At 43.2% G+C, this 16,371-nt stretch overlaps 1 protein-coding gene across 1 annotated transcript in view; it reads left to right on the top strand.

The window, feature by feature from the left end:
- Positions 1–16,371, top strand: part of LOC8043631 (Down syndrome cell adhesion molecule-like protein Dscam2) — a 183,498-nt gene that overhangs the window by 17,958 nt on the left and 149,169 nt on the right. The window contains exon 3 of the mRNA XM_040501709.2: positions 13,589–13,738. Within this exon, the coding sequence (XP_040357643.2) occupies positions 13,589–13,738 (150 nt within the window). The remainder of the gene's footprint in view (positions 1–13,588; positions 13,739–16,371) is intronic.

Below are 16,371 nucleotides of genomic sequence, written 5' to 3'. Positions count from 1 at the left end.
TAAGCCGTGGGTTTTAGCGAACCAGACTCACATGGCAGTAAGTGGTGTCAACGACTTTAACGTGAAGTCAAGGCATGAACGAAAGGTTTTGCTGACTTTTTCAAACTGAAATCGCAAAGCCGAAATCACCGTGACACTAATATTTCGCAGCAAAACTTATTCACAAACTGTTATTTGGTTTTTGCAATAACATATTTTTACTATAATCGTACGAATTAATATTTACGAAACAAATTATCCCGATTTTGCACGATTGTTAGATGCTAATTTTTTTTTCTAAACAAAACTTATGACATTAAAGAAGTGTTTCGTTTTTTATTCGAGCCTTGTGGAAGTGAGCAGTTATTGCACTTCCATGTATGACTAGAAAGGATAGCCGGCTCGTGTGTGGAGCAGAATTTCAGAGCGTCATTCTCGCGATTTTTGTATTGTGAAAGCTCTCCTGCGTTTCTGCAGCGACAAAGCACTCCGGCTCGTTCACGGCTTCACTTTCCAGGCTTCAGTTTTCCTCTCCGTCTGATACACTGACAGATGCCAAAGCACGCACTGGCATAGAGCACCAATCTGCGCTGGCGGCTCCCGCTATTAAGAAAAATAAAAATGAAATAAGGCTCTTTATGTTTTGGGTTGCTCTCTCTCTCTTATAAATCTAGGCGCTCTGGTTAAGACCTTTTAACTCTCCGCCGCATAGGAGCTTCCATCTTGGAATCACCTGATGCGGCCGCCATTAGTTTGCTTCAAGTCGTCGCTCCGCTCTCCCCTCCGCCATACTCCGCGCTATGGCGGATGCGTTACATTCGTGTCTTTCGTCGCGTTTCACAGCGTTTCTTAACTTACTCCGTAAAGTGTCACCCGATTCTTATATTTACCACGTAATTGCATTACATCTTTGTGTGCAGAACTTCTTAAGTTCATTTTGTAACACATTTTGAATATTTTTACCATCGGCCTGCCGCCTATGTGTGAATAGGCTGATGGGCATATGAATCCTCGTTAACACTCACGCATATTGAGTACATATATGACTCTAAGACAGTACGAGAGGTTCAAAGGTCAAACACTTACGAGAACTCAGCTTTTCTCACTTATAATGGTGGAGCATTCGCAATAGGAGGCACAGTAGTAAGTATATAATAATCGCGCATTCGGGATTGTAAGGAATGTGACAAAATAGGCAGTGTAAATAACCACGTGTGTTTCCTGAAGGCATCGTGCTTTGAATTGAAAACAGGTCAAAAACAGTGAAACAGTGACTTTTGATTATGTGGGTGAACTCGTGAACAAGAGAACAAACGTTTAATTTAATTTTTTTTTCTGGTGCTAGAAATAACGGTACGTCAACATTAGGACAGGTTATTTGTTTAGAATATTATACCTACATCTCCTTGACGTTTTTAACCTGTTTTGCGATATAAACATTCGGATGATCAGTTTATTTATGAATTCCAAAAAACTGCATACCGTGCTTAGCTAGCCCCATGACTACAGTCTTTTAATTGCTTAAATTACTTTCTGCAGATAACCAGCCCAATTCAATTAATTCATTTAAACACAAAGATTCTGACTCCCGGCGTCAGAAACTGCAACAGACGGCTTGAGAATGCCTAGGGTTCACAATACGTGACGCCGAAAAGAAACCGTCTGCACGAAAATCGCCCGAGTGCAGCGTTGTGTACGACGAATAGAGATTTACTTTTAGTATCTGGTGGCGCCGAAATTGACAAAGCGCGAAGGTCCATACCAGTAAGGAGCTTTCTACACAGGTTCATTGTGTGGTGCCTGGCGCTCGACTTCAGCCAAACTAAAGGGAGATCACTTCAGTTACTCCTTTTAATTTCCTCTGGGACATTTCAAGGAAGCTGAATGTCAGGCTTCTTTTAAGGGGCCTGTCACTCATCTCTTACCTCGAGAACGTCGTAAGCAAATGTCCATATAACATATAGTTTATTTCATAAGGCCGAAATCGTGAAATCCTGTTTCCGCTCGATGGAAATTTCACGCCAGCTCGTTGTTTTTGCTGGTACCTTCAGTGATTCCCAGTGATGCGGAGCGTTAAAAAAAACAAAAAAACACGTAGGATGGCATCTCTCGTACACTCATTACTTCTATTACACCGAGCCGCCTCGAATCCTTTTGTTTTTCTTTCATGGTACTAATTTCTTTCTGGGCATAACAACTGTTACGACGCTAAGTCTGTCTGCACTCTCGAATTTGAACTTAGGCTCAGATCAGGGACGGACCAGTTTAAATCAGGAAAATATAAATAACACTGTAGCAATGCAAATCGATCATATCGATCGGAAATACGATTCGGCACATTCCATCTGAACACATACTGTGCACAGCGAATGCCATAGCGAGTCAGCCTGCAAAACGTCGCCACACAACGCTACCATAACATCTAAGTCATTTTTGCATAGCACAGGGTACGAAAAAGAGAAAAAATGTTAATAATTCACATAAACGATGCAAGGTTATTTAAAGCCCGGGCACTCCGTACGTTCAGTCTGCCTAAGGTTATCAATAGACTCTACCATGTCATTTGTCAAAACAGATAAAAGACGCTGGCAAAAGGATTATACTGAATAAGTGAATCTAACACACGTATTATACCAACCGACGGTCGCGCGCCTTCAATACCATTTCCAATTGTCACTGCACACGTTGGACACATTCTAGGGAGCAACACATATTTGCATCGCCGCCCGAGGTCTTCATTGAACCTGTAATGCTGACCAAAATAATATGCTAACCTGACTCTCAATCGCTCGCCGCAAAGTACGATTTCAAAAGGCTGTACTGTACGTCACTTTAGATAAAAAACCCAAGCTATAGAAACGAGTGTCGTAAAAGACGGGACCGACATTTTTATTCCTACCTCCGAACGGAAACGAGCGCCACCTACTGCGTCGCACAGCGCAGAGGCCGGACTCGGCCACCGCGCGTATTATCCCTGACGTCCAATGCAATGCACACTGAGCTGACTGACCACAACACATACCAAGCGCTCGTGAGGGAGAGAAAAACTTCGTCCGCCGGGAGAACACGACACCGTTTCGGGATCTATTTCACGCAGCGGATAACGCGGGCCTTTTCACACTTTGATACTGGCGCCATCTAGAAGTCGCGCGTTCAAACCAGGTAACAAGCCGCGCGCCATCTGGTGTCTGAAACGGACGAATAAATAGAGGTACCGCTCCCTCTTAATCATACTAAACAAATCTAAGCTGGTGAGTTTTTGCCTTCCAAGAAAGACCTTTATTATCGTGCTAAAGTTGAGGCTTGGGCGAGTTGGTACATACTTCGGAATTAAAAACAGCGCCAAAAAACGAGGACCAGACAAAAAAGTGACACGGACGTAGCGCTACGTCCGTGTTACTTCTTTGTCTTTTCCTTGTCTTTTCGCGCTGTTTTAAACTTTATTATCATTTCTCGGTATCAATCGGATAGCTGAAAAAAGCATAGGGCGTAAAGAAACGATATTATACGGGTCTACGACGAAACCGCACTCAAACTGTACAGCACTATTGTAAAACAAGAAGGTTATTTTTGTAAAAACAAGTATCTCTAATTGTTTCTTTTCCTTTTTTTCATTGGTCTCGGGCGCGGGAGGGCACCTCGATTAAATAAATTAATTAAGAACTTACTCTCTTACAGCACTATCTGGACGCACCACCACATTCCAATAACGTGTTCGGGCAAAAATCATATGCATCTAAAGCGTGAGCGTAAAACATAGGCACGCAGCCAAAAACAGGTGCGCAAGCATAGCCTCCTTCATACTGACAAAGCCTTGCAGTTCGACGACGGAGCCATAGATTGACCGGTCGCAGATCTGTAGCGCGAGGATCTGGTAGCACAAAGCCGCAAGGAGCCATTCCTCGGGGAGCCTGGACGTCAGCGCACATATTTTGCAGCGGCGAGGATCCGAAGCACACCTGTTCGCTCGGGAGAAGTGTGTTTCCGCGCCTCACCGAAACGGGGCGCCAGTCACGTGGCTCTCCTCTCATCCGTTGTCTGCCGCTCCATTGTTTGAATTTCCGCGGACGCTTCTCGTGGCGGTCTGCCAGGCTTTGTCAGTTTATAGGAGGCAATAGCGTAAGGCACCGAGCGCGTGCTGAGGGACCGGGCGTTTGAAAGAGCCGCCCTGTTGTTCTCACTTTCTAGGCATCCCGACTGATGCCCCACGCGTTCAAGCACGCGCAGCATGCGTGTGGAGGTGGCTTTGGCAGGCTTGGAATATCAGGTCATAACCTCCTCTATACTCACAAAGCCTGGCAGTTTGACGACAGAGCCATAGAGTGCCCGGTCGCAGATTTGGAGCGCGAGGATCTGGTAGCACAGAGCATTTCTCGGGGAACCTGGACGTCAGCGCACAGCTTTTGCAGTGGCGAGGACCCGAAACATGGTTTTCAAACCCGACGAGAAAAGAAGCGGTAGCGTGAGGAACGCCAAGAGCACGGGCGGACATTACATCGCTCGGGAGAAGTGTGTTTCGGCGTCTCGCCGTAGCGGGGCGCCCGTCACGTGGCTCTTCTGCCATCCGTTGTCTGCCGCTCTACCTTTTCGATTTCGGCGGTCGCTTCTCGTGGCGATCGGCCAAGATTGTGAGTATAGATGAGGCTACGGTCAGGTGCTTCCTCACACGAGCAGGGAGATGGCGGCGTCCAGATGCCATGTTTGCAACCGTCTATAGCTGATGAAATTATAGTTTCCGAAACCTGCTCCATGAGAAGCTATAGACAGTTTGCACGGCAGCAGAGACCGCGAACGGTTGCAACCACTGAGATCTTACGAGGCGCCGCAGAACCTTAAGACACTTGACAATCACCGGTAAGAGCGCCGAAGAACAAATTCCGGATAAAAATGCGTGAACATAATAGACCACACACTGCGTATTTTATGCTATCGGTGAGCACCTAAAAACTAGCGATTCTTTTTAATAATTAAAACGTAGCAGTTAAACTTTCTTGTTTAGTGGATACTAGATAATGATAATTCATGACGGAAGACTCAATGGCTTACGAGCACATGACCATCGATAGCCTATCCCGAATAAAAGGCGAAGAAGCGCCGATGATGTGTTGGCGCTTTTTCGCGCAGTGTATCCCTCGATTTAAAGCCGCCCGTGTGTATTCGTGTAGACGCCTGCACTGTATTACGCCCCGCTAGCTAATGGCCAGTATTTGCTGAAAAACAATCTGTGGAAATTTGTAAGGAGGTGACGATTTAACGGAAAAATTGGAATATATTAAGCGCTGACCTAACTAAAAAAGAATTTTTCAACAAATTATTCACTTTAGCCCATTTTTGTTTACTTTTTGTTTTTAACTACGTCAATGTATGCACTCATCGAATAAATAATGGCGTAATCCCAGCCGAAATATAATTGCTTTTACCGGCTTATGTGAGAGCAAAATACCGAAGAAAGAAGCGTAGAGAAGGGAATTTTAGATCATAGGTATCATATACAAACCCTTATGATTCCATCGGGAAGTCAAAAAGACCATGCTTGTTTGAATAAAAACATCGATCCAAACTTGTTTTTTGTGCTTTATTTACGAGTAAACCCAGGATTTTAAGTCTAGTGCTCAACGGAACTAAATGGACCAGAAGAGTGCGTGGACTCGCGCATATACAGTGGTTTTACCGATTACCCGATCAACCAAATGGCGGAGCCAAATGGCGGAGAGTATGTTACTCCAGGCTAGAGTAGCTGCATATGCTGGCTCCACACGTCAGAGTAGCTGTATAAGCTTCTGAAGAGAGTTATACACGGTTACCCATTCGAGGCCATGCGCTGGGCTAGTTCATTTTGTTTCGTTGAGCACTGTACATAAAAAAGCCTCGAGAATTAGCGTGCATTATTTAAGATGAAACTATAAAACCATTATGTGTGTTTTGCTACCGATCGACCTGAAGAGCACTTTATAAGAAACGACTACTTCGATATTGAGGAACGCTCCGCTCGCTAAATAAACCTCAAAACAGCAACATAAAAAATGGTAGTGATGCAAGAAACCTCTGGTTTATTCCTCTTCATTTATAATCCTCCGCGCTCATTTAAGGCCGCTTGGGCAGAAACGCAGGCGAAGCCGGAGACCTGGATCTCGTTTGCCAGAAATGGTAGTCTTCCCGTGCTCGACTCACTCATTTGTTGTTTTCGAGGCCCGGCAAACTCGCTCGTCTATATCCGTTGCGCAAACATGCCGGTAGGCAGCAGCCTTTTATGAAGCGGAGTCTCAGTGTTGTTAGACTTCCGGGTTGGAGATGCTCTTCATGCGCGAGCAGACTCGTAAACAGAGGCTGCCGTGTAAACGGAGACCTGTACAAGCTGCTCAAGCGGAGGAAGTAAACGAAGCGGGCGAACACACTTAGAGCGGCTCGTATGTTCGGCTATGTTCACCGGGCAGTACGTGGAAGGGTGGGGCGTAGCGTGTTCATTCCGAACAATAAGGATCTTGTCTCTAACAGGCATGGAGTTTTATAGAAGCGTTGCGAGTTTAGCTGAAGCGGAACTTTTGAGGAGGTCTACATCTATGAGCGTTTCTTCGGAGATAAGATTGTCTCGTCTTCCTAAGGTTTAAAATGAAGGATCCTTGTTTATTTTGTTTTGGGCATCAAGCAATGTCAAAGTAAACTTCTACTTAATTGAATGGTGTGGTATCCTTCCACTGAATTCAGGTTATATTACTGCGTTTTACGTGTACTGAGAGAATTCTCAGTACACGTAAAACGTGTACTGAGAATTCCCTTGTATAAAAAACTATGAAGCAGCTAGATGGCTCATGTAGGTGACAGTTTTTCGCACTAAATAACTAGGTGATCCTTATATTTATTATTAAATGTCCTGGAGTAACGGCAAGACAAGAGGTTGTAAACCCCCTTTATGATTTTGTTCTAAACTTTTAAGGGATATTTGTGGACATAAATAATAAATAAATATAATATAAGGATGGCTTGCGTAGAAAGCACTAAAACGCGGATGTTGTGGAGTTCTCACTCATCCCTTGTCCGGAGATTCAGGTCATGAACGCAGCGTTTAAAGAGCCGGTGTTCCGGTGATCGGCAGCTTCCGCCGCCGCCGTGACTGAAGTATCGCGTTCCCCTGCCACGCGTTCCTGTCCAGTGGCCCCTCGCTCGCTCTCGGCCTGCCTGCCGCATTGTCGGCCAAGTTCCCTATGGCTGCATTTACATGGATGCGACCATAGCGCATCGAGTTGAGATATGACTATTTTGATTGATAGTAACTGAGTAGAAGGGGAAGAGGAAAAGAGACAGGGTTCGAGTGATTGCAAAGCTAGCCCATTGTGTCCGAAACCTTTCAATATATACACAATTTTGTTCGTCACACCCCGATAGACAGGAAATCTATATGTAAAATGAACGCGCGCGCACAGTGAACTTTTGACTACTGCTTGCCAGGACTTATAATTTATCAGTTGCGAAGCGTTATTTTATATTTTTAATTTCGAACTCACATTAAGAACGACATTTTTAAATCTGAAGCGTTCATATAAATTTCAGGAATCGAAATCAAAATACGAATTATTGTGATGACCGCCGCGTCTCAAAGCCAGATTGATTCGGGCCATTTACCTATTTCGCACTAATATCTCTCTTCTCATTCACAGTTAATAGAGAGTTCTAGGGATTTATGAGAGTGAAATTAAAGTCTGTGATTGATAGATTTAAAGCGAATTAACTACATATGATGTTCGCATTATGGTTAGTAAAGCTGTAATGTCAATAAATGGCAAAAAATGCAGTTCAACATAAACCGGAGTTCTCATGTTCTCGTCATACTCTCCATGAACATGAACTAAAGCAAGACGTTTCATGTATTCAGTGCTTAATATCGTATATCGGTTTTCGCGCTAAGAACACATGCATAAATAGGTTGAAATTGATTTTTTATTGTTTTATTTCGAGCAAAACTAAGTGTAAATCCCAAATTTTCATAAATATTTTTTTTTTAAATCGCGTCCTAAATAACCAGGTATGATAAGTCGAGGAAAAACGTTGTTCATTTATCTCGACGCCATGTATATTGGCGGAAATGGAAACACACAATAAATGTAAATTGGGAACATCAAGAATTATAAAAATAATAGATTGACATCTCCGTGGCCTTTGCAGTGGACACGCCATCCTCTTAAGTTACACCTTAAAAGTCTTAATTCCACACGATCATAACAACATGTAGCATGGACAGATAATTTTAGGATAAACTTTATTCATCGTGAACATATATGTAAACTCAGAGACATAACATAAACAAAAAAAAAACATTTTAATTAATAATAATTCTACCAGAATAACAAAAAGGTTAAACAGTCATTTTGCACTTGCCGTAGTTTTGTATAAAAATAAAAAAAGAAATACGTGAATAACTTAAGTGAGCGGTACCTACGGCCTTATACAAAAGTACTCCTTGAAAAACCTGCTTTAGTCCGGCGGAAAAAAAAAGGAAATTGAATGATGTTTTTTTTTTTTGGTTGCACTTTTATTGTGGGCTTGTTTTTCTCGCAAAGTGCTTTGGGCCTGAAGAAGACAGATAGCCATAGGCATCTGGCTTTAACGCTCTTCTATCAGACAGCTACTCCCGGAACAGCTGGAGCATTTACAACGGGCAACAGGAACAGCACCAACAAAGCTAACCAAGAAAAATAAGTACAGTAAGTGAAAGGGAACAAACAATGCGGAGGAACGAAGTGGGCCAAACGGCAAGCATCTCAACAATTCATTATGTTGTCTTTCGATAGGAATGGCTACATACAGAAAAAATGAAAATAGTGTTTCAGTCGAAATAAACGATCGGAAAAACAAACTTAAAAGATCTACAACCCATGTGTTTCGCACTTTCGGAATGAGAACTGTAAAATAAACAATGATATCACCCTCTCACGTAAACAACACCTCAAAGGGTTGTACAATGGCTATCTAAGAACAAATATAAATCTCGTAACTCTTCCGGTTAATTAAAATGAACATTACGCTCAACACGTTCTATCCCGTATTAAACAGCAATAGTAGCCATGATCAGATCATTGGCAAACGTAAGATATGGGGAACTTCATGGTTGAGTTTTGGGTGATAAAAATATAGTATAAGTTCTCGAATCTAAATTTACGCAACTTTTTTTTTTTTTTCTGTGTGACGTTTTGTTCGGCCTTAATTACGCAGACATGCCCAGGCCTTTAGGGAATCAGGAAAGCTACAAAACGAAGAGCGACGAGGTCTGTCAGAAAATTAAGCGTGAATGATGTCTGCTTTCGAAATATCTGGGAGCTTAGCAACAGTGCACGCGATTCAATTTGTGTTACCTAAAGCTGCTCACCTATTTGCGCGTTCTTGGAAATACATATTTTGTACCGCATCTCTCGTGTAGTTTTATTCAATGTTAATTTCAGAGATGGACTGTCTTACAGAGCCTGTGGAATGAATTACTACGGAGAATGGTCAAGAGAACGTAGGATACAAATTCTGTAATTTCTTAGTACTAGTAAAGTTAACTCAATGTAAGTCATCACAAAACAAAACAAAAAAAAATAATATTGTAAGCATCTTCACGTTGCAGTTTCCGATCGTGATGAGCATAATAAAACATGTGGGCATTAACAGGACACGCACCGAGGTAGCAGAGATTGTTTTGAAACAACTAATTTACCCACACAGAGCGAAGCATGTATCAACGAGAGTGCACTCCTTACAGCAATATCGATGCTCCCTTACTCAAAGAAAGAAGCCTTTGAGGTCATTATGATAGCTAATATTGTAGGGAACTGAATTCTACACATTTGACGAAGCGGGGCGCCTCTGGTGCCACCCCGCAGAGCTTAATTGCCGCCTCGTTTTCTTTAAGTGTTCAAAGTTTTAGAAACGCAGAGTTAAGAATCCTGTACATCTTGTAAAATCTTATAAACTAAACTAATTACGGACAGCAAAACGCGCAGGATCGTGGCGCATAGAATGTGCACGATTGATTTATTAGGTGATAGGAAACGCAGAAAGCCGATGCATTTTGCCACGGCTTGATTGGAGACATCGGACCCTTACGCCGGCGTCGGTCAAACTTAAATCAAAAACTATAGTGTCCTTTTGAAAATGAAAACCGCGTTTGAGGTGGTGCTTTGAGGAATGGTCAAATGGAGGCGTACTTTCCGAGGGGAATTATGGAATGTCACATTAGAAATTTAGATTCAGATTCTTGAGTTTGAATTCTCGGGTGATGCAGGTGTAGTCATCTGCCTTTTGTGTAAATTGTCGCCCCTAAATCGAGACGAGGACAGCAAAGTGACATCTCAAAGGTAGAGGCGTAGCTTGTTGACTTTATTTTCGGACTTCTACAGTTCTAAATATTCGGCAAAATGATCGATCTTCGCTCTTGATTGTGTTAAGGCGAAACCTATTGCGGTAGTTGGCCTTGCCGACGCGTTAAGTTATCCTCGACCGTCTCAGGCAGCGCCATTCCCAACCGCAATGAATAGGAACTTTCTGAAAGCAAGGCAAGAACCCCTGAAACGCACGTTGTCTCCTTCGTTTATTGCGTAGCTGGTCATTGTACCAGACTTCATAGCCAATCACCCGCCGACCCAATGATTGTGAGAATATTCAATCGAGTTCAAAACTAAGAGGCTACTTAAATATAGCAACCACCGTTAATTGACCCAGCCTCTAGTAGATTTTTCGCTTTATCTTTAGTTATCGTAATGAAAAGTTGCTTTACAACAATATCTCCACTCCGAAACTCCACTTCTGAGTATATATCTCTAAGCTCGGCCGCCTGTTTAGTTATTCTCTTTTTACTAATTTTCATTTTGGTGTTTTGTATTATTTAATTATTAGTGCGTCTTGAGTGTAATTTGTATTGTTAGGTGTAGTGTTCTTGAGGGGTACACCAATAAACACACTGTGGTTGTTTTTCGGTCACTTGAAATAAACCTTACTGAATTTTCGGGTGTTTAAGTTTATGTATATACATTACTTCTTTTTTTTTTTGCGTGGTCTTTTTTTAACATTATTGCGACTTATATGTGCTTGAAAAATGAATAGGTTCATTAACTGCGAACTTTGCCGCCAGATTATATTTCTCATTCGAATGTTGGCGACACTATTGAAAATGGCTGCAGCTTGCGCATATAGCGATATCACAAATTTCCAATGCGAGCTTAGCAATGCGGTTTTGCCGCAACGACCCTGCAAATATACAAAATGTTTAATTTTAACTCCGTATATATATATATATATATATATAAATTTCTTCTTAGGGGTATATAAACATTCGCAAGCTGTACACTCGCTACCTTATGAAGAGCGGTCTCCGCTCCAAACGTCGTAATTAAACTTCGAATTAGTAACTCCGACAGTACGCACCTTTGACTTATTACCTTTCCCGGTTCATTGTTTTTATATTTACCTTACTTCACCTATATATATATATATATATATATATATATATATATATATATATATATATATATATATATACATATATATAGATATCATCATCATCATCATTTATTAAACCTTGAAGGCCATTGCTGGCATTACACAAGGTGGGAGTAACTGCTGAAGAAACGTTATATAAAGGAACAAACAAAAAAGTGGGTTACATGGTGGAAAACATTGTGATATAAAGCAGCAAAAACAGAAAAAAAAAACACTTAAAGCATTTTTAGGGAAAAACTGCTGATGAAACAGAACAATACCCAAATAAAACATTTCTATAAACGCGAGTTGACATTGCTATTAGTGCAATGCAGATGGATGGTCAGTTTTGATATGAATGTATTATAATCTGTCTCGGTCACGGTACTGTTAGGCAGACTATTCCAGTCCGTTATTGTGAATGGCAAGGTGGAGTTCAGAAACGAAACTGATGAGGCGAAAATTGGACGAACTTTACAGACGTTATCAATGCGAGGAAATATACGAGTGGCTGGGGATAATAGTGAAGTTCTGATGTCATGATTATGATAGTAAATCTTGTGAAAAAGAGACATGCGTGATTATTTCCTTCTGGATAAGAGCAGATCAAGGTTAGCGTTCATTCGTAAAGAAGTGATGCTTGTGTCTCGTGAGTAATCTGAAAAAATGAATCTGATTGGCGCGATTTTGAAGTGCCTCTATGTTTGTTATCAATGAATATTGCCAAGAGGACCAGATGGATGACGCGTATTCAAGTTGCGATCTTACGAGTGTAGTGTAGGCTAGTTGTTTAACTGGTGAAGGTGCTAGTTTCAGATTCCGTCGAAGATAGCCAAGAGAGCGGTTCGCATTAGACAGGACGTGTGTTATATGCGTGTTGCATGAGAGATCGTCAGATAAGTGAACACCCAGATGTTTGTAAGATGGACACTTGGTAATTACCTCTCTGCACATGGTGTAAGTGAAAGAGAGAGGACAATGGGGGGGGGGGGGGGGGGGGGCACGCGTGAAGGAAACGAGATTTGTTTTAGAAAAGTTAATTGTCATTTTCCACTGTTTACACCTGTCGGCTATTAGGTTAAGGTCAGCTTGTAGGGTTATGTTATCCCTACAAGGCTAGATATAGATATATATACATATATATACATAATTTTAACGGGGCTTATAGTTCTACGAGCGCCGTCCTCACCATGTACTTTCGGGCCTCGACGGAAAATGGATGAATGAGTAATCGACACAGTAAGTGAACTCATTGTGGTTAATTAACTTTTTAATTATTGATTTTAGCTGTCACCTTAAATTTGCAGTATAGGCGGCAATTACTATTAGAAATGAGACCCATAGAAATCATTCGCGAAAAGGTAATTGCCTTTTACATGTAAATCGATCAATTTTCGCATTTTTACGCCTCATTTAAGGAGTGCGCTGGAAAATAGCGTTGAAAGCCAAGCCCACCACAAAACTTGGAAGAGGAACTCAGTTGTTTCAATCCCGTCGTCATTTCTGTCGTGGGTGCGCCTCACAAGGACACGCTTCCGGAATAGTGAAGTCATGATTGAAATGTCTAAGTCACTCTTTGAAGCATCACCGAGCGCAGGGTATGCGATAATCTTCTAAAGTGCAATTTTTAAATCGGGAAAAAATTAATCATTAAAATCTTGACACCCTCTAACTTTTCGCAATTTTGTTTTTAGCAGGTTTGGTTTGTATCCGTTGTTTCCGACAATACAGCAATTTCAAAATTACCTCTAGAGGCAATCATTAAAAAAACTAATCAACAAATTCAAGTTAATTACACAACTTACCGGCACGTTTAACCCCTCTTCTAATGTCCAGCTAGCCTTTTGAATACATCGTAAAGACAAAACACGTCAAACCATCATCCCCTCAATTTAAAAAAAAGAAGATATATGTTCGTATTAAAATAAACACCCTCCATAAGTGCAACATTGCAAATATGCCAGGAGTGTGAAACCGTTTTCGTACAAACGGCCGTATTTAGCGCGTTGCGACATATGCAACGGCGCGACACACAAGCTGAAAAATCAGGTATTACGATTAAAAACATTATTCCTCAAGCTCTGTTTTCTCACTCAGTGAAACTCTTCTTGCGAAAATAAATAGCACTAAACGCTGTCTCGGCCTTTCTCTTTTTCAGAAGACCGTTATTCGCTGCTGGAGACGGGCGAACTTCTTGTTCACAAGACCACGTCTGAAGATGCGGACCGCAGCTACCGGTGTCGCACGCGTCATCGACTCACCGGACACCTGACGGCAAGCTCTGTTGCGGGGAGGGTAACGGTCACTGGTGAGCATTTATAGAGTGCAACTCTTAGGCGCCCGGTCCCAAAGGTGACATATTGAGCTTCCGGCTCAGCAACACTTCCTTTGATTTTCTTCTCCCAAGACTCTGACTGACTGACAGCGCCCGGTCCCTCATGTAGCGGCGTCGGCGCAGCAGCGCGCGATGCATTATGTAACGTCACAGAAATACACACCAATTTAATTCTCCGCTAAAGTTAGAGGAAAAACTAAACTGGAGGATAGGTCTGGAACATCCCATAATGCTACACTACGCGCGTTGCATTATGGAACGTCACAGACCTACGCACCAATGGAACTTGCCCCTTTAATTGAGCGGAAAAATTGAATTTTTGTGTAAGTCTGTGACGCCCCATAATGCAAGACCGCGCGCGTTGTATTATGCGGCTCCCAGCGTACCCTCTTAGCCCTCTTTGACTTACCCTAAAACAAAACCAAAAAGAAGATCAATATATATATATATATATATATATATATATATATATATATATATATATATATACTTCTGTCATAAATTCTTTACCACGGTATATCGCGACAAGGAAATGAGGTGCTGCGTTTTAATTTCGCATTGCTGAGAAGTGTAAACGTCAGCATTTTTTTAAGGTGAAGGCCTTACTTCTCCCTTTACGCGACAAAAAGCCGTCGGCGTTGTCCCCGAGAGATGGTCATAAAACTACGTCATCGAGCACGCGCCTTAGAAATAAAGCATAACGAAAAGCACAGCTCGCAGATGCTTCGTCATGGCAGCCGGTGTGGGCGCTCAAGGTTAAAGCGGACGAGCTTCAGAAATAAAAACAAAAACAAAGAAAAGCTGAGCAACGCTGAGCAACGCTGAAGCTTCGGCAAGGAAGCCGTCGTGAGGCCGGTGGGGTTCGCCGCGCCTGCGCAGTGGGGCAGCGTGATGTCACCGCCGTAGCGCCCTGTGAAAAAGGAAGACTTCGGCGCGCTGCTCGTAAGGATACGCTGCCCGTGTTGGAATGCTTTCGCCTTCCTACACGTAAGCAGTCTTAAGTGTCTTCGGCGTGTTTTCTTTTTTCTTTTCTTTGGTGTTAAGCGTGGGTGCCCAAAGAAGCAAAAGTCATTGACCGCGCTCACAAATACAGCGCCACGTCACGTGGCCTATAGGGTTCTGTCCAACATTTTATTCGTGCTGAAATGCCTCAAAATTGTGTAAAACACTAATACACGCGCTTGAGCGAGTGACCCAAATAAAAACACCAAAATCTTTTTCTTTTCTTTTTTACGTCGTATTATTTTGTTTTCTTCGCCCCTTCATATTTGTTATGAATATTTTGAGCCGATTGTTGTTACTTTTCTATCGAGGCGCTCGGGTTTCAATTCTGACTTAAGCGTTCGAAATATGACGGTTGTTTATTACAGGAAATGTTCTGTGTAACTGAGATTTCTGTAAGACTGCAAAAGATACCGAGTAACAGAAAGTAATCGCGATTATTTCGCTGGGGCATGCCAGATGCCAGCCTCAACTTTGATAGCTGAAAAAAGTGGCGCCCATGAGAGACGCAGGTACTATCGGGGAAAAATGAAATGCGAACAGAGGAGCGCGTGGCTCGCGGCACAGGCTGCGCCGCCTGGAAGTGAGCCTAGGAGCGAGGGTGCGTGGCCTACTCCGACATGTTCACGCCCCTCCCTCTGCGCTCCCCAAACTTCAGCAGTGCGCCTCTTAGTGCGCTGAAAGCTATCACCGCTATCTTTGCTGGCTCAGCGCGTGCGGTGCAAAGAAGCTCGCCGCACTCGCCGAGCAGGCAGAGATAGCGGTGACAGCTTTCAGCGCACTGAGAGGCGCATTGCCGAAGCTGCGGGAGCGCCAATAGAGGGGCGTGAACACATCGAAGTAGGCCACGCACCCTCGCCCCTAGGTTCATTTCCAGGCGGCGCAGCCTGTACCGCGAGCCACGCGCTCCTCTGTTCGCATTTCATTTTTCCCCGATAGTACAGTCGAGGACAAAACGTTTCCGGACCACGGAAGCGGTGTCCGGTGCAGAGCCGTGAATTGGGAGAGTTTGGCCAATAGGCGGTGCAAAGGCCGCCGCCAGCGCCGAATATTCCCCCACGCTTAGAGCGTAAACTAAATTTGTGACACAGCGTCGACCAATCAGGAGACCGCGACGTCACAATATTGCAAACGCCATTTAAAGCGTGAAACAGAAGCGTTCAATCTCGGCCTCTCTACTCCATCTCACAAATGTCTGCAGTGAAGACAAAGGTACAGGAGCGTGAGCCTAGCTCAGCAAAACGCTTTTGTTTTACGAGAACTCGCGCATAGGAGGCACTTTCCAAAGCCACGCGCTCGTGCCCCTTCCCTGCCTTTGTCTGCACTGCTGACGTTTTTGCCGGCTTGCTAGTTGCTAGAACAGCGTCCTGAAACTGGCTGAAAGAAAACAGTGCAAAGGGTGAAGCACGCGAGCATCTTGAGACGCAGAGTCCCGCTCGGCTCGTGCGCTGGCTTCGGCAGCTCTTGCTTTCCCCGTCTCAGCTGAGACGCCGTTTATAGCAAGTCGGCCCTGGTTTGGAGCGCACGTTCGTTCATCCTACACTTCAATATTGGCGTGACTAAAACCTCACATGCACAAAGTATTTTGTCACCGAGAGATAAAC

The sequence above is a fragment of the Ixodes scapularis genome, unplaced genomic scaffold, assembly GCF_016920785.2.
Source record: "Ixodes scapularis isolate PalLabHiFi unplaced genomic scaffold, ASM1692078v2 PGA_scaffold7__128_contigs__length_106722199, whole genome shotgun sequence".
Classification (NCBI taxonomy): domain Eukaryota; kingdom Metazoa; phylum Arthropoda; class Arachnida; order Ixodida; family Ixodidae; genus Ixodes; species Ixodes scapularis.
This window is presented reverse-complemented; position numbering and strand designations above follow the sequence as displayed.